Raw genomic sequence first — 19,666 nt, 5'->3', positions numbered from 1 at the left:
TATACTAACACATGGTAGAATTGCTAGTGGTTGCGGTACTAGTAGCAGTATTAGTGGTAATAGTAGCGGTACTAGCAGTTCTAGTGGCAGAACTAGCAGTTGCAGTGCTTGTGATAGCATTACTAGCGGATTCAGGAGTATTTGCAGTACTCGTAGTAGTACTAGTAGGGTTACTAGCGGTACTATTCGCTGCTAGCGGTGCCTGCTGCGAGTGCGTCTCCTGTGCGTTTTTCAACAAAGTTGTGAAGCAATAAAATAAATAATGAAGACAGATAACGATATCAAATGCAAACTAATAAAGTCACAAATAAAGATGAAAGTGGGGGTGTTTTTTTGTTCTGTGCATAAAAAATAAATATTTAAGCAGAGAAACAAATCTGATTTTAAAAACTGTTCAACCTCCTCAAATGTTGACACAATTGTATGTGTTTGTTGTAAAATGAGTCTATTTAAAGTTGTTTAAACTTTAAAAGTTGTGAAGACGAGGACGATCGTGGATTATTAACTTCAGAAACACAAGTGAGATTATATAATAGAGTCATAACAGCCACTGACGGACTGATATCATGTCTTATCTTTTAATAAGACTTTTCTGATATAACAACACAAATAAAAGCTTATTTTATTCTTTGTTTTCAACCACATTTATAGCCTGACACTGACAAAGGAAAGTGAGTGAATGAAAATGTTGTAACAGTGACAGTGACTGCAGGATAAAGTTATATACAAGGAGGGGTCACATGTGGCTGATTAGTTATCAGAAATAAAAACAACAGTGCTGATAATGACGGGAGTGATTGTCGTGTATCTGCAATAAGGTCAAAGGAGAAGTTCATGTGAGAACAAACAGAAGATAAAAGACGTCATGTTTTGATTTTGTCCATCTGTAGAATTGAGTCAACTTAAGACTTCAGTTTAATTTTAGGTCATTTTACTCTGTTTCTATCAATCACTATAACAATAATAATAATAATAATAATAATGATGTATGTTTTCTCTTTTGTCTGGCAGCTTTACAATACAATACAATTTTTATCTCAATTATGCAATTCTTAATAATGATAATGACACTTGTAAACATGTTACCACACGTTTCCAAAGACTTCCTAACACTTGTTAGCATAACACAAGAATATGTTCTGAATGATTTGTCTGTCATAAATAAATCAAATGTTCTTCCTTCTCGTCTCCTGTGCCAGTGTCAACACAAATAAAATCAGCGGGACAATAAAAAGAAGACACCTTAAGTAAATAAATAAATAAATAAACATAAATAAGGAGTGTGTGTTTTATGTGAAGCAAATTCTTGTTACATTGTACAAGTGAATGAATACATTTTTCTACCATCTACCATACCACTTCTTTTGTCTCTCTCTCTCTCTCTCTCTCTCTTTGTGATTCGTCCTCTCTCTCCCCCTCTCTCCCCCCTCCCCTCCCCCTCCTCCTCTGGTGAAAAGCCTCAGGTCGATGGAGCCTCAGTGTTCTTGTGTCTCCGTGTCTGTGTGTCCTGCAGGATGGCAGCAGCAGCAGCAGCAGCAGCAGCATTCTTCAAATATCTGCTCTCCATTAAGAACGAGCTGATCCTCTTCTGTGCTCCGTTTCTTCTTCTTCCTCTGCCTCTCGTCATCGGGACTCCGGTATGTGACTGATGTAGATTTGGGGGTTTAAACACGTAGCCTACTAAAACTTATACACTTATTTGTTCAGAGAAGTCTAATTTCTCATTTCTGCGAGCAGTACATCACGAGAGAGTTGCGTTTCCACAGGTTTAAAAACACAAAGGGTCTCAATCCTTGCGCAAATGTAGCGCGTAATTGACATTTTTGCGTAAAAACGCATGCGTGCTGCACCTGCTGCTGCTCACTGATCACTGATCTGAGGCTGAAGCTGAAGTTGGTTTAACATCAGCGTGGGAACTGAACGCAGTCACAGGCTCCCGTGTGTCCACGCGCATGAGAGACACACAAGCATGTTATGATAGAGACACACGAGGACACGCAGAGTGTGAGAGGACACAGAGGACACGTGAGCCTTGACTCACACTGAGCGGTTCAGTTTTGCACTTTTCTGTTTGGCTTTAAACTGTCGATTATTTTCCAGAAAATATTGATCACTGTTTGTCTTGTTTTGCGTACAAAATGTTTTAAGAAGCTGAAAAATCGGAAAATTCATAATGACAATAGTTGACTGTAATCCTTAATCTGGATTAGATCTGGATGAAACTGTATTTCATTCAAATTCGATGAGTTTTAACAGAGATATGATTATTTATTCAGTTTCTCATTACAAGAGAGTGAATTTGAAACTTGAAATTTCCAAGAAACTGTAAAAATATTAAGTCATATCTCTGTTAAAACTCATCGGATATGGATGGACTTTGGTATTTGTGTGCAGGATCAGACTCTTCATCATATTACTTTGTGGTACTTATATAAAATGGTAATAGCTGTAAGTAGTAGCAACAATTTATTGATCACTAAATTATTCTGTTTTGATAAATTCAATGATTGTTCAGCTTCTTTTCGTGAGTATTTTCTGGTTTCTTTGCTCCATAAAACAAAAAATCATTCAAAACTGAATCATTTTTGGTTTGTGGACAAAAACTGAGACATTTTGACAACTTTTTTCAACACTTTCTGACATTTTTGGACAAAACAAATACCAGGACATTAGACAAAATACAGATTACAGGCTGGTGAAGTTACTCATACTGAGGCATTTTGTTAAATTTAACTTATAAATACATAGAATTGTCATAAAATGTACAAGGAAAATAGAATTTGACCATATTTATTGACTATTTCATTTCACAGTTTTCAATTTCACAGGTTTGTTTTAATAAAATGTAAAAAAAACTTTGACAAACACAGATAAAAACCAGATAAGATTTAAAAATCTCAGCAAAAGAGAAAGAAAGAACTCGTGAGAAACGGCTTTTGAATAAAAACAGGGTGATAAAGGAGAAGATGTATTTCCAAGCAAAAACTTCTAAAAAAGAAAATTTTTAGAGCTTTTTATTGAGATATTTTAGGAAGTAGCTTTAAAAATATCATGATTTATAAGTAAATCTCAGTCACTCTTCACGTATCCACACCCTTTGAACCATCTTCACTGATGATGCAACACTTTCTGAGCTCAGATGTGTTTTTATCACCTCCGGCAGAGAGGTCATGTTTTCACGAGCGTGGCTTTATCTGCAGGTTTGTGCTTCTCTTGGCAACTTCCTGTCTTCAGCTTATTTCCTCTTTAACGGATCAAAGTGAGTTTTCTGTGATGTGTAGATGATCACACGGGAATGTTTGGTAAGAATCTACTCGCTGATGACGTCACAACAAAAGCAAACCCAAAGAAAATCATATCTCTGTCATAACTCTTGTATTCAGGATCAGACTCTCTACCATTGGAACTCAAAAACGGAACATCATATCTCAATCTACTGATCTTTGTTTTTTAAACGATTCATTCATGTACATAAATGGCACATTTAAGAGACGTGTTTATTTAAAGAAGTAGTAAAGTAACTTCACTTAAATTTGCCACAGACTTTAACTCATGTCTTAAAACTGCTCTTTAAATCAGTTCTTCATTTTCCAGAATAAAAGTCTCTGAATTCTGCGATTTGTTCAGCAAATATGTATTAAAAAAAAAAAAATCGTACGGGGCCAGATATTAACACTGGTGGGCCAGTTTTGGGCCCACTTCCCCAACTTCTTTTTGGAACGCTGTGAATTTGGAGGTAACGAGTTCCAACGTAAATGGAGCGCAGCATAAATTTAATCCAGGGCTGATCCAGATTACACATTTGGCCATAATTGTCTTTTAACTTAACTTAATATTTTCTAATAACACTTTAATTTATATGATGACCTTTTTAACATCTGTCCAGGAACTACAAAATATCGGTTAATTCTAAAAATCAATATAAATACATTCATTGTCCCTGTTAACTAAATAAATAAGTTCAGATGTGTATTTCTCAGCGATGTAATGTAAGATAATAATAAAATTTTATTATTATAAATAAGATGTTTTTCTTTGTCTCACAGGAAGCAGAATGTGCTTATGTGATCGTCCTGATGGCCGTGTACTGGTGCACCGAGGTTCTTCCTCTGGCCGTCACCGCCCTCCTGCCCGCGCTCCTGTTCCCTCTGTTTGGCATCATGCAGTCTAAAGACGTGAGTGAAGCTGGAAGTGAACGGAAGTCTGTGTTTGTCTGTGTTCTCCAGTGTTCATATCGTACGACGTTGAGCGGGTTAAGTGGGTTAAGGTTTTACCATGTCCATGTCTCAGGAAAGGGAAAACAGCCCAAATGAGTATTCTTTTGTTGCAGTACCACGAGTGGCCACCGGAAATAAAATTAGCTACAAGCCAAAGGGGCAGGTGCTGTATCCAGCTTTAATAAAACATCCATGTCAGGCACCTGTGTGTCGTACGGGATTTGAGTGCAGCGCCACCACGCGTGTGTGGCAACAGCAGGAATAGCAGTCGGTTTATTCATGGAGACGTTGACAACTTGGTTTGGAAATCGGTCTGTAACGAGCGAATTGACACATTTTCATACAGTATATTTCACTGTTATTTACTTATTTCAGGGAACTCATTGTACAGAAAATGTAATTCTGTAAAAGCGCGACACAGAAATGGACGATGTCTCAGAGCTGCCCCTCTCGAGCTGTATTTCCATTTGAAAAAGAGAATAATGAGCAGACACGGAAGACGAGCAAGAGGAGGAAAGTGAGACAGATAGTGAACAGCGAGTGGACGAGCAGACGTTTGTCCACATGTGACACAATAATGGACGATGTTTCAGACCGAGCTTTAAGGAGGAGCTGTGTAGCATTCATAGTGAGGACATCCTTACCCTAACCTGAACCATCACAACTACTGTAAGTGTCTAACCCTAAAACCAGGTCTTAACCCTGAAATAGACATTTTTAGGGGTGTCAGAATGGGAGGACCAGCCAAAATGTATATAAGTTTTTTGGTCCTCACACACGCACGTGTGTTACCCTGCTGTTCCAGGTGTGTATGCAGTACCTGAAGGACACAAACCTGCTCTTTGTTGGGGGGCTGATGGTCGCCGTCGCGGTGGAGCACTGGAACCTTCACAAGCGCATTGCTCTGAGGGTGCTGCTGTTTGTCGGCGTGCGTCCAGCGCTGTGAGTCACTTCACTTTCCTTGAAAATCCTTGAAAGTCTATGAAATATTTGAAAAAGAAAACAAATTAGCCAGACATGGGTTGTTGAAAGTGTTTTGAATTTTGTGCAAGAAAAGAAGTGAAGATGATATTGAAGTAAATGTCTCCCTTGATTGTTACGACGCCACCTACTGTTTCATGCCCTGCGTTGCTTGATGTACGTGGACGAGGCCGACGCAGGACAAACGTGGAGACATTGTTACCGCCATTGTTGACGTGAGATTCCGTGCAGAACAATGAGCGAGTAAAGTTAAGACAAGGAAGAGATCTCTGTCTCACCAAAGACAAATGACAAAGACTGACTCTGACCAAGAGCCCGAGGACAATTACTTGTCCAGAAGTTCCCATCTTAAACAGTGTCAGCACATTCACTCCTTGAATTTGAGGGAAATGTTCCTGGAAAGTCCTTGAATTTGATGTCAAAGATATGGGAGCCCTGATTTTATGGCTTCCATGTAATCAGCTGTGGGATCGTAAAACACCTGGTGGAGATAAGAAGGTTTTGCCTCCTCCTTGTTGTTGTAAAACATTTTCAGAGCCACGGCCGTGAAACGTGTTTTCTTCTTCTCCTCTTATCTCCGCTCAGTTTGATGTTGGGTTTTATGGGCGTGACGGCCTTCTTGTCCATGTGGATCAGTAACACGGCCACCACGGCCATGATGGTGCCCATCGTCCAGGCCGTGCTGGAGCAGCTGAGCAACAGCGAGGCGGAGGTTCCTCAGATCCTCAGCACGGACGAGCAGCTGCAGACAGCAGAGGGCGACGGCAAGCAACCGCCACTCACCGAGAAACAGAGCGAGGGGCAAGGTGAGATCAGAGAGCGGAGACCTCCACCAAGAATTTAACGTGCTATGAACCAGCTCCTGAAATGTTTACATTCTGATCCACTGGATCCAGAAGAACCTTCTGGATCTGTATAGAATTTCATTACCATCTTACATGAACATGACGAAACTCATCCAAGATGTTGTTGAGATGTTGAGATGTACACATCTGAACTTGCTCAATGGGATTAAACCAAGTTCATTTTAAATTGACGCCAAATCTGTAACTTTCCTGCAGTTATAACCTCCACTTTCTCCTCGCACAGCTGCTAAAACACGCCGGTGAATGACGACATCAACAATCTCGACATTATCAACAGTCCATTTTTAGCTGGAAACCACAAATGAGACGCTGAAGCTCAGAAAATCTTTGTCTAAACTCGAAACTTTTGTCGCTCTGTGCTTAAAGGCCAAGTGGTGGTGACTTTCTTAGACACCGCAGTGGAGGCCGCCAAACAGAAGGAGGCAGCAGAGAGGCAGAGGATGTGCAAAGGCATGACCCTCTGTATCTGCTACGCTGCTAGCATCGGAGGAACCGCCACACTCACGGGAACTGGACCCAATCTGGTGCTGAAAGGCCAAATGAACCAGTGAGTGTTTCTTCATCAGCTCCACCTCCAGGAACAAGGAGGCAACCAAACTGCAGATAAAGCCAATGAAATATTAACAGAAAACAAACTTGGATTAAAAAGTGTTTCTTAGTCTAGTGCCTCCTAGTGGGCAGAGGTGGGATTAGCAGAGTTAGGTTAAGATAAGGTAAGGAGATAGGATAAGATGAAATGGGATGAGATAAGATAAGTGATATCAACAAGATGATATCATGACTTTAACTGATAAGTAAAATGAGCTGAGATAAGACAAAATAAGATGAGATAAGATAAGTATAAATGAGATGAGATCACTTCAATAAGATGGGATAAGATAAGTGAGATCAACAACATGATCTCAGATGTGATGAATTAAGTTAAGTACAATGAGATAAAAATGAATTAAGATACGGAATAAGATAAATAAATTGAGATGAGATAATCTAAGTTTAATATAAACCTCTATGCTGATGACATTTTCATCGTTGTTGATGATGTGAAATGTTTTGGTTTCCTGACCTGTGTTGACATTCTGTATCTGTGTGTCAGACTGTTTCCTGAGAATGGTGACGTGATAAACTTTGCCTCCTGGTTCGGCTTTGCCTTCCCCAACATGATCCTCATGCTCACGCTGGCCTGGCTCTGGCTGCAGTTTGTCTTCATGGGATTTAAGTGAGTGTGTTTCCATGGTTCAAACCTCAGCTTCACACACTTTTTTACAGCTTTGAGTCGCTGCCTTCAGGCTCCTGCTCCCGTCACCCTGACGAATTGTCGTGATTATGCCAAAAAAGTAGAAAATACCAGTGTTTCCCAAACCCAAGGCGGACGCGGAGACACTTTTTTAAAGATATTTTCCTCTTTTTTGTCGTTGGTGACTCAAATCACAATGTTAATCATGACAAAAGCCAATTTGTGCGCAATCTAACGACATATTCACAGACTTACAGCCATATGTGTAACACCTGATACGAGCTGTTTGCAAACTTCATTTAAAACTTGTTATTTAAAACATATACACAATTAATCTGAACTAAAACTAATAAAAAGTTTTTTTGGAAGGCACCCAAAGAAAATCTCCCATGACCCATCTTTGGGTCCAGACCCAGTGTTTGGGAATAATAGAAAATATTTCTTTCAAAACAGTTTTCATAAATACGGCGTTTTGCGCTACCATGACCGTGGCTGACCTGTAGGTGGCAGTGTAAGCGGAAGTGGTGACTCAGTTTCCCTCAGTTTTCAGTGACTTAAAACTGAGTTTTCATGTGGATTTAAGGCAAAAACCCATGAACAGATATCAGATTTGTGCAGACACTCGTCCTCGTCAGATTTATGATCCGTCCACAGCTTTAAGAAGACGTGGGGCTGTGGAGCTGTGAAGACAGAGAAGGACATCGCCGCCTATAACGTGATCCGTCAGGAGCATCGTCTGCTCGGGCCCATGTCCTTCGGTGAGATCAGTGTCCTGGGTCTCTTCATTCTGCTGGTGGTCTTGTGGTTCACCAGGGACCCGGGCTTCGTCGACGGCTGGGCGACGTATCTCTTCAACTCCCAAGCAGAGTTTGTACACGTGACTTTTACACTTTACACACTTGATTTGTCCACATGAGCTCGTTTGTGAACCGCATCTCGTCCGTCCACCTCTCAGGTACGTGACAGATGCCACCGTGGCCATCTTCATCGCCGTGCTCCTCTTCGTCCTGCCCTCAAAGGCTCCAGGTTTCTGCTCACGGAGGAATCGCAGTTTTGACACAGGTGAGTCGACGTTCTGGAAGAATGTAAAATATGAAGGAAAGTGTCACTGCAGTGCAGCAGAGACTTATCACATGATATCGTCTTTAAAATGTAGTTTTTATTCATATGTTTTATCAGATATTGGCAAACAAGCCAAGATTCCCCCGATATGAAGTATCTTGGTAGTTTAACTAGTTTGAATAAGCTGCTGATTCCTGGACTTTTATGCTTTTATTTATTTATGAATTTTGCACAATGAAGAAAAGTCATATCTGCATCTACTGTGACATGAATTTGAAAAATAATATGTTTATGTTTATATGTATATATATATATGTATATACACATATATATATATATATATATATATATATTCATAGTTGAGTAACTCTGCCATAAACTGGACTGTTGAAGTACAATGTACTCGATAAACTATGAGTTTTCCGCCTGTAAACAAAGATTCAAACAGATTTGACATTATGTTTGCTTCGTGATTTAATATCATACATTTCTTACATCTTTAAATGTCATATTTTTATTTATGTTGTGAGAGTGGGAGGACACTGATTAATCATGCAAATATCGTTACGTGTAGTTCCTCATGAGAGCGTTGGGCCGACTCCGCCTCTGCTCACGTGGAAAGTCGTGCAGAAGAAGTTACCGTGGGGCATCGTTCTCCTGCTCGGAGGAGGTTTCGCTCTGGCCAAAGGCAGCGAAGTGAGTGAAAGGAGAGAAAATAGGTAACTCTGAGTCTGAGTCTGAACCTGGTCTTTACTGTATTCATGTTTATTTTCATGTGCAGGTTTCGGGACTCTCGATGTGGATGGGCGATCAAATGACTCCTCTGAAAACCATCCCTCCCTGGGCAATTGCTATCATTTTGTGTCTGCTGATTGCTACCTTCACTGAGTGCACGAGTAACGTCGCCACGGCGACGCTCTTCCTACCTGTCCTAGCCTCAATGGTAAGTTATCACAGCGAGAGAGAGATGTATTTAAGAGGATTAAGAAGTTTGAAGAGAGATTTGACAGAAACCAACCATCCTGAAACATCCGTCACTTAACAGTGGAAGTGATTTACGACACCAGTCATTAGCTGCTTTTCTGCGACGTCAGCGCTAATGTTTTAACTTTCGATCTCGCCTCAGACGCCTGAAAATCACACGACTGAAGTTACAGAAAATACAGCAAACGTGGAAGAGTGATGGTAGAAAATGATAAACACTACGTTCGCAAAAGGATCAGCTCAGTGGCGGTGTGAGTCGTCTATCAAATGGAAGGTTGTAGGTTTGATTCCCAGCAAGACACTTAACAACCAAGTTACTCTTGACGTGACTGTTGTGTAAAGCAGCTTTGAGTGACTAGAAAAAGTGCTATATAAATACAGATCATTAACCATTCATCAGGAAGTTAATTCAATTTTATTTATATAGCACCAAATCACAACGTACATTATCTCAAGGCTCTGTACGTAGTAAAGAAAAACCCTTTACAGTATTACAGGAGAAGAGAAACCCCAACATGAGCAGGCACAGTGGAGGCAACAGTGGAAAGAAATCTCTGACAGAACCAGACTCAAAGATGTGCAGCATGTGCCCAGACAGGTTGTGGTGAAAGGAAAAATGGGGGTCAAAGGAGAGGTGGGGGGAGAAAGGGAGACCAGGAGCAGAAATATAATGTGGAGGTCTCCATCTCAATTTCTGTCCAAAGACACAATTTACTATAAAAACAAAAAGTTACAAAATTCTTACTCATGGTAACACAAATACGACTACGACATCTGCGACGAGCGGGCGTGAAGTCACCCATAAGAATCTGAACTCCCGTTTTAAAGCCTCCATAATCAAGTTTGGCCTGTGAGATGTTCACTTGTCAGAAGACATGTTTATTTCAGAGGTGAAAGAACTTCAGAGTTCAGTCACTTTCATATTTGAAAAGCAGGAGCTGGATGACAAATGTCTGATGCCCAGATCTGAACCACTTTTACAACTTTCATCTGGAGCTCCTACCACGTGGCATGAGGGCACTTGGGCGGTCCCACTCCTATTTACCAGAACTGAGCCACAGGCCGGTCACTGCGTCACCACAGGTCGACCACATCTGTACCAAAGGTGGCCCACAACGGTCTGAAGTTTGCCAAGAGGACCGCATGTTTGCCAACAAAGGATAACATTTGTCCAAGGACATTCAGGCCCACAGATGCCTCGTCACATGTGGGCCACTTTAAATCTGTCTGGACCACATGAAAGCCGGCAGAGCCACATCCACACCAGACGTGGTCCACATCCACACACTTTCTGGGGCTGTAACTTCTCCTGAACCCATTTCCCCAATAGGAGTCCAGGATTTCGGCCCCTCCCAGTGGGAATCAGCCCACTTGGCCTTGTTTGGGCGCCATAGTTCTCGCCGATCATGGCTGAATGTGAATATCTTTCAGGGGTCCCTCCCCCCACTTCCCCCCCTCACCCCCGACCCCTCCTCCCATTGATGAGCTGCCAAACGCCACCAGAGCTTGAATGGTTGATGCTGAAGAATGGCACGACTGTGCCTGCTGGCCGAGCTCTCGAGAGGACAGCAGAAAAGACGGTGCCAAGCCGCTCCATTCACAGAGATATTTACTGAGGATGAGACCAACACTCGTGAGAACAGAGAGGAGAATGGAAACACTGTAAGCAGTGATCATTACACTGATGTTACATTCAGGTCCTCTCCTAATTTATAGATTTATTTGCCCTCTATGGCACAGTTGACTGTTTTTGTTAGATGTTTTCCTTATTCTATGTTTCTACCTTGTACGTCTGCTGTTGTAGCCTCGGTGAGCTCAAGAAAGGCACTTTTGAGTTTTTGAGGCAGTTATTGTTTTTGTTCCATTCATTTAAACAGCACTGACCTTAACCATAACCAGTTAATGACTAACCCAAACCCAAAGTTTTAATTACAATTCAAGTCTTAGTCCTAAATTTAACCAGTTCAGAAATTACAACAAGGTCAGTGTTTATGCTAGGTCCTAAAGAGGTAACAAATACAAGTATACAAGTAAGTTGGGCACTATTGAGTCTTTTATAACCATTTGTTTGGTTGCTAACTCAAATATTTAGGACCCCAAACTCACACTATTGCCTTTGATCTGCCCCAAAAAAAACCTTTCTTTACATCTTTATAGACCTAAACATTGCCATAATAAAATAATTCACATTACTAGACCAAAACATCACAGTGATAACCAGTGCTAACCATTTTTTTGGTTGCTAACTCAAATATTTCACACTATTGCCTTTGATCTGAGCACAAACCCTCAGGTCCAGCACTTACGTAAAGTTTGAATGTAGTTAACTTAAGGATTTACATTTTATACCAGTGTTTCCCAAATTCAACCAAATTGTGACTTGGTATTTGTGGAACTATAATGCAGAGGTTCTCAAAGTCTGGGTCGAGACCCTGAGATTAATCGTGGGAGACATTTTTGGGTCCCATAGCGGGGACTGTTTTTATTGTATTCTTCTGGAGGGTTGTTTTTAAAATGATGATTTCCTTCCTCCTGATTCCCTAAACACACACGTTTGCCTTTGATGTGCCCTCTCCAAATTTCCTCTTTAGTATTTAAAAAAAAACTGCTGCAACGTTCTGATGTACACATTATAAATCATCCCAAACAAATGGGAATTGCTGAATCCGCATTCTCATCCATTACATTAGAAATAAAAAAAAAACGATGTGAAAAGAAAAGGTGAGAAATGAAACTCAGAGATAACTGTGTTTGCTGTGATCCATGAATCCTTCCTTACAAACTGTAAAAGAATCTTTATTTCTTCATTTAAAAAAAAAAAGGACAAAACTCTGACTAGGCAAAATGCCGTCACCGTGGTGACCTGGTTTAAAAACGTCTTTTTTCCCCCTCTTTGTTTATTCTGAGAAGCAGAAATTATCGTGTACTCGTAAGCTACAGTGAGACGGGATATGTAATTCAGACGCACATTCCGCAGAGTTATGTTTCCTCCGCCGTAGCAGTCTGCCATTAAAGCTGCTTTTGCACTGTCCTTCTTCTATTTTGGAAGTCATGACTCAGCAGCGAGCTCGCAGGAATTACATCTCAATTACACGGGGCCTAATGAGAGTTTTCACTCAGCGCGGAATTACACAGTGAATTTTCCCTCTGAGTTACGAGTCAGTGATTACGGCGGCTGTGGAGATCATCCCTGTCTCAGACTGCTGACGCTCGCTCTCTGTCTTTATTACAGTCTCAGTCCATCGGCATGAACCCGCTCTACGTCATGGTGCCGTGTACGCTGAGCGCCTCGTTCGCCTTCATGCTGCCTGTGGCCACGCCGCCCAACGCCATCGTCTTCTCGTACGGATACCTCAAGGTCTCTGACATGGTGAGTGTCGTCATTATTCACTCCACTCATTCATGCTGTCACTTTAAGAGCAGCGCCATTCTTGCTGCATACACAAAAACTGGGTCGGGACCCTTAGATGGGTCATGAGAGATCATTTTTGGGGGGTTTTCCAAATGTTTAGTGACGATTGATGTGTATATGTAGAAAAATCAGTCATCAAGTAGCAAATATAACGTGAAACATCGCAGTCATAAAAGTATTCTCAGTACTAGACCAAAACTTTGCAGTACTAAAAGTATTCTTGGAGCGAGACAGAAACATTGCAGTACTAAAAGTATTCCCGGTAGTAGAGGAATAGTATTCTTGACACTAGACATTCAAGGTCTTGTACTGAAACATTGCAGTAATTGAAATATTCAAAGTACTAGAGTGAAATAATGCAGTAATAAAAGTATTCTTGATATGAAAAGTCTATTACAAAAAAGTTCTAGACTTGGAAGTTCTATCCCCAGGACTAGACTGAAACATTGCAACAAGGAAAGTATTCTCTGAACTAGATGTATTCCATTTACGACCGAAACACTGCAGTACTAAAAGTATTCTCAGTACTAGACTGAAACATTGCACTAATAAAAGTATTCTCGATATGAGAGGTCTATTACCAAAAAGTTCTAGACCTTGAAGGTCTACTACCGAAACATTGCACTGACAAAAGTATTTTCGATACTAGAGGAAAAGTTGCAGTACTAAAGGTATTCTCAATGAGAGGTCTATTACCAAAAGATTCTAGACCTTGAAGGTCGTTCAAGAACCTTTGCAGTCATAAAAGTATTCTAGATACCAGACCTTTGTGGTCTACTACCAAAACACTGCAGTACTAAAAGTATTCTTGATACTAGACCTTTGTGGTCTACTACTGAAACATTGCAGCACTAAAAGTATTCTTGGTACGGAGGTCTAGTGCCAAAAAGTTCTAGACCTTGAAGGTCCTTGAAGGACTTTTGCAGTAATAAAAGTGTCCTTTGTACTAGACCAAACGCAGTTTGTCAGTTATCAAAGTATTCTCAACACTAGACCTTCGTGGTCTACTGAAACAAAAAGTTCTTGACCTTGAAGGTCTAATATGGAGAAGTCGCAGAATGTCCCCACGTTGATTAAAGATCCCTGGCTGCTCTTGTTCTCCCCCTGCAGGCCAGAACAGGAATAGTCATGAACATCATCGGGATCCTGTGCATCACGCTGGCCATTAACAGCTGGGGCAGAGCCATGTTTGAGCTGGATTCGTTCCCCACCTGGGCCAACGTGACGGGTGTGTGAGCCTGGTTCCACCTGAGGAGATGATCCATGCACAGCTGGCCTCCCACCAGGCTCCTCCCACCAATCCTCCCACACACGAGAAACAACGGCAGCGTGCGGCGGCGCAGTGCGTCGCACCGCTGTGAGGACACGGGCCACACGAGGCTGCTTTTCTTTGACTGGTTGCTTGTGAAAGAACGAGGTGATTATTACGAGAAGAGAGAGAGAAAGCAGTTTAAAACTTTAACTTTAATGTTTTTTTACTCATGTACTGCAACAAAACTACACTCTAGAGCCATGGTAACACTTTTCTATAAGAGTATGTTACTTCATAGTTAGTAAATTTCAGGTTAATAAAGGTAATTAACAGTTAATAATGTTATTTAATGTACTGTTATTGTAAAGTGTTACCCAAAGATCCCTTATATGAATTAAATATGAGTTAAAATGATATATTGTGTTAATATTTACATCCAGAAATAAAAAGACTATTTTAGAGACAACTCATGTACGGTTATTATTTTTTTAAATAAGGAAAATCAAATTAGGTTCAAAATTTATCATAGCATTGAAAAATTAAACATAATATAACACAAACCCTTGGGTTCAGGACTTAAGTGAAGTTTGAATATACTTAACTTAAGGATTTACAGGGTTTACATTTTATACCAGTGTTTTTCAAATTCTACCAAATTACGAGTTGGTTTTTGTGTAACTGTAACGCAGGGGTTCTCAAAATCTGGGTCGGGACCCTGAGATGGATCGTGGGAGACCCAAAAAGGGGTCTCCAAAAAGACTGTTGTTGAATTTTCCTAAACTTTTATTAATGTGAAGGCTTTTCAGTAAGTTTTATTTTTAATAGTTTATTTGTAAAAAGTGACGTCCTGGAACACTGACACTGGTATAATGTTTATGACTTTTTATAACAATTGAATTAGCCCCAAATACGGCTATACGTTTTTTATGTCATATATACATGAATACTGCCAATTCATTTGAGGTCACGTTTGCTTTTATTTTTGTACATGCAAGAGAAAAACATGGTCTTTTATTTAAAAAATAAATGATGATAATAAAAAAAGCTGTAATTTTTGGTTCATGTTCATATTAATCTTTAATAACGGTTAATGTTAAATATGAAAACCAATATACAGTATATAGTAGGCACCACATCCAGATGCATTAAAACTGTAAATGTTAATTCTTTAATAATAATATTACAGTAAAATTACACATACTCAGTGTAGTTCTGTTAAAAAGGTCTGCTGTACTTTTTTTTAAATTATACTTTATATTCATGTCAATATTTCTGCACTTTCACTTTAGTAAATATGACTTTAAACTGCAATAATGTTGTTGTTTTTAGATGATTTCTTTTTTACTGTTTCTGCTCGTACAAATGCCAAGTTTAACATAAACAGCCCTCGAGCTAATCCTGCTTTTCCACTACATGGTCCCTCCCACCTCGCCACCTCCTCCACGTGGGCGGAGTCATCACAGCACGACTGCGTGAAACTGTGATGACGTGGTTTTCTCCGCAGTTGTTTTGGGTGAAAGTGAATCATTAGTTCAGATTTGTTGACAGAATGGTTGAGGTCCTCTGTGAAAAGACATTTGCTTTGCTAAATGTTGGAGATGAACGCATTTTTAAGTCTTTTTCACTTTGATCTACAGTGGTACATTGTTGCCTCTGACATCGCGCTCATGAATCTTCTCTGACCAATCAGTGACCTTCAGTCTGATGACTTCACAGTTTTTCGCTCCTTAAACTGAAATAATCGCAGAGGTTTGAGGAGAAAAGATTCTTCCAGCATCAGCTTAAACTTTGAACTTTATCACCGCGACCAAAGTGCAAACATTCCGACACATTTCCCGATGTTTTCAGTCGATCCGTGCTCTGATACTGAGAACTGTCTGTACTTCTGTCTGAATCGTCAATAAATATAAAAAAAATCACTGTGTTTGTTTGTTTTCATTTAGTAAAACTATGACGACATGTTTGTACGTCGTATTCTACATGTATTAACTGATTTAAAAAAAAAACACCACTATGACTCAGCAATTCATCAATTTTTCACATTTTCAAATTTAAGATTCTAAATTTGCTACAAAACTTTAAATATTTTCATGTTCTATTAATCAGAGTGTTTTTTTTATATAATTAAATCAAGTTTGTGTGATTCTTTTCTTCTTATTCCAAGTTAAATGTGAAGATTGTTTGTTTTCTTTTGCTTCTTAAAACAAAGAAATCCTTAAAAACTGATGGTTTGTGTTTTATGGACCAAACAACTCATGGATTATTAGAGAAAATAATTGACAGATTACGAGATTAGAGAAATAATCATTAGTTGCAGCCATCAGTGTATCACAACAGTTTTACTGTACATTTTTTTTTAAATGATAAATGTCTATTTTGTTTATATATTATTTTAATAAGTGTTTATGAAAGACATTTGCTGCTTTTTTAAGTGATTTTATTCTTTTTCCTCTCTGCATGTGTTTGATTGTTATGATAGTTTTAATATTTTGTATAAATGCTGTATATTTATTTATTTAAAGTGTAAATTGTGAGCTGTTTTATACATGTTTTATAGTTGCCCGATTTTTTATGGTCTAATTTGACATTTTCTGGTCATATACTTTTGTTTGTTCATCAGTTTTTATTCTTTACTCACCAGATTTTCAATCCATGAGGATTTATGACAGATTTTAATCTTAAAGACCGGATTTTTTTCACAACATCAGGCCAAACACAGATAATCCTGTTTTCATCCCGTCAGCTTTTTCTCAGCCTAACGTGTCCCGTTATACGCTAGAACCTGCTTTTCTTGCTCATAACCACCCGTCTTGCACACAAAGACGCTTTAATCCCATAAACACAGAGCGGCAGGTCACCATAATCCCGCGCTGAAAGGCCGCGCCTAATCTCACGAAGGCAACTGTCTTAGATCGTGCAGAGACGTTACGTATGGGAGCGGTGGGTCAAAGGTCGAGGCGGGTGCAGTTTTACAGGTGAGACGTCACAGTGGTTTTATTAAAGATAAACTGTTTTCATTCATAATTTTTCAGAAAATTAAAAAAAACTGTGCTTCGTGGAAATGAAATGTCTTTATTTTTGTCCACAAACACAAAATGATTCAGTTTTTAATGATTTCTTTGTTTTATGGAGCAAAGAAACAAGAAAATATTGAAAATGTCTGTGGAAAAACAGAGGAATTAACACCTTTGACGTTTATGGTCTGTTTGTTTCGTTAACACAGCTGTTTTTTTAAGCATAATAAATTTAACCTTGTTAGGTTAAATTTAAAGTAAAATGTACTTCACTTTACAAAGTGATTCAGTGCCATGATACCCGGACACTTTATTATACTTTATTCACTTTTATAGCCGTCTATTATTCTTTAACACCTTATTATATTTTTCTTTACATGCATCTGTGCAAAGTCTTCAACTCAATATGAAAAGTTTTCCGTTTATTTCTGTGATTGTTAGATCATTATTTTGACTTTTTAACTCACGAGTTGAACCACACAGTGATTCAAAGTGAAAGATCACTGCAGTTAATTTGGGATTAACAAGGGATTTTTAAAGCAGCAGCAGGTGAACTTCTCTATTTTCTGTCTCAGTTTGTGGCTCTGTGCTGAAAACATGTCAGAGGAAGGATCATATCATCACTGGACAATTCAAATGTAAAAAAGGTGGTTAAAGAGCCGTTTGGTTCACGTCTCTGTGATCTTTGCTTCCACTGTGGAAGAGGCAGAAGAAGAAAAAAGAGAGAAACTTGTGTAATTACAGCGTGGTTCTCCCTCAGCCACCCACTCATTATCTAAGTAACGTGTATCACAGCCTCCATTATTGACTATAAATACACGCGTGAGGCTGCACATTCTCCTCTCTGAGACCTGCTGTGAACCCAGAACCAGACCTCGGTGTTCGTGGATTAAGCAGCGAACCAGATTAATAAATGACTTCCTGACAAAAAACAAAAAAAAATCCTTCAGGCATGCGCGAGGTTTTTGAAGCGTGCTCCTTCTTCTGTATCAGTTACACACGAGCACAATACGCAGCCTGTGAGATACGATCGCTCCTCTGAAAACAAAGACCAGATGGTTTCAGGTGGAAATCCGAACAGACAATTAACTCAAACTGTCCAGGATGCAGCAGACGACAGAGGCTCTTTTCTTTATTCTCGGGAAACTGTTTCTTTACAAACTATAAATCACTGACTCCTCATCCTCGTTCACCGCCTGCGCGTCCAGCAGAGACACGGCGTACGCTTACATGAACGGTGTAGTCGAGATAAAGCCGCAGTCACGACTAAAGCTGGGGACACACGAGACTAAAAGACTGAAGTCGTGTTCACAGCAGCTCTCGTCGGTTTGCTCGGAAAGTCCGGTTTCATTTGTGGAACGTGTGAATGAACCGAACTCTGATCTGCATCAAACAAGTGAACTCTGCTCCGGCGAAAGCATCGGCCTCAGTTTGCTTCAAGTGAACCAGGGGAACGCAGGGCATCGTGGGTAAACACAACCAGAACATACGCGTGCGTAGAACAAGAGCCGGGAGAAATGTAAAGAATGTGTCGTATGTTCACATAAAACTATAGAATTGGATGCAACTCCATATTTTGTTCTTATGTGGAGGAAACAGAAGTTTTCCTGCAAAAGATGAGCCACTTTTCTGAGTAAGAGAGAAAACTAGAAACTAGCTCGGCCTAAATGAAGGAAGAAAGAAGGAACTTTTGCTGTTTGAAGCAAAACATCAACCAATTCATGTACAATAGTAAATATAAGCCATCGTGTACAGCACTCATTACAACATTAATTACAGAGTGCTTCCATCACGCCAGAGTGCTTCTGTCACACCAGAGTGCTTCCGTCACGCCAGAGTACTTCTGTCACACCAGAGTGCTTCCGTCACGCCAGAGTACTTCCGTCACGGCAGAGTGCTTCCGTCACACCCAGAGTCGTCAGACACGCAGAGTGCTTCCATCACACAAGAGTGCTTCCGTCATGCCAGAGTGTTTCCGTCATGCCAGAGTAATTCCGTCCGCCAGAGTGTTTCTGTCAAACCAGAGTACTTCCGTCACGCCAGAGTGTTTCTGTTAAACCAGAGTACTTCCGTCATGCCGGAGTAATTCTGTCACACAGAGTACTTCCGTCACGCCAGAGTACTGCCCTCACACAGAGTACTTCTGTCACGCCAGAGTACTTCCGTCACGCCAGAGTACTTCCGTCACACCAGAGTAATTCAGTCACACAGAGTACTTCCGTCACGCCAGAGTAATTCCGTCACGCCAGAGTAATTCCGTGACATTTTAGTCTTAGTCTGACAAAGTGTTTACATGCAGGAGTAATCGGACTATGAATCACATTATCCAGGTTTGTTAGTCTGACTAAAATCAGACTTATAATGTCATGTTAATGCAATGACAGTTTCAGTTTCAGATATACAACCTTTTATTTTGAAGGTTAAACGTCAGTTTAAATCAGATTTAATTTATTCATTATAATTCTTGTGTGTGTCGTTTAATGTATTTTTTGTCTATTGTTATGTATTTGCAGCTTTTTTAAATATTTTATTTTACTAAATAAAAGCCCGACAAGGGGCTGCTACAAACTCTTTAGTGTCGCACATCAGATTCCTGCTCTGTCTCCACGACGTTAAATTGCCGTTTTAACTTTAAACATTCATA

The 19,666-nt window shown here is 39.9% G+C and overlaps 1 protein-coding gene across 1 annotated transcript; it reads left to right on the top strand.

Moving 5' to 3' along the window:
• Positions 1-1,474: 1,474 nt before the first annotated feature.
• LOC122773831 (solute carrier family 13 member 5-like) lies at positions 1,475-15,927 on the top strand. Its single transcript, XM_044032777.1, has 12 exons — positions 1,475-1,637; positions 4,047-4,175; positions 5,023-5,159; positions 5,784-6,004; positions 6,431-6,611; positions 7,158-7,280; positions 7,953-8,165; positions 8,254-8,360; positions 8,935-9,056; positions 9,142-9,303; positions 12,577-12,714; positions 13,867-15,927. Exons 1-12 carry the CDS (start codon positions 1,515-1,517, stop codon positions 13,990-13,992), a joined length of 1,782 nt encoding a protein of 593 aa, XP_043888712.1. The 5' UTR covers positions 1,475-1,514; the 3' UTR covers positions 13,993-15,927.
• The last annotated feature ends 3,739 nt before the right edge of the window (positions 15,928-19,666 follow it).

This window comes from Solea senegalensis, linkage group LG8 (assembly GCF_019176455.1).
Source record: "Solea senegalensis isolate Sse05_10M linkage group LG8, IFAPA_SoseM_1, whole genome shotgun sequence".
Classification (NCBI taxonomy): Eukaryota; Metazoa; Chordata; class Actinopteri; order Pleuronectiformes; family Soleidae; genus Solea; species Solea senegalensis.
Note: the sequence above shows the minus strand (reverse complement) of the source record. Positions and strands in the feature narration are given on the sequence as shown.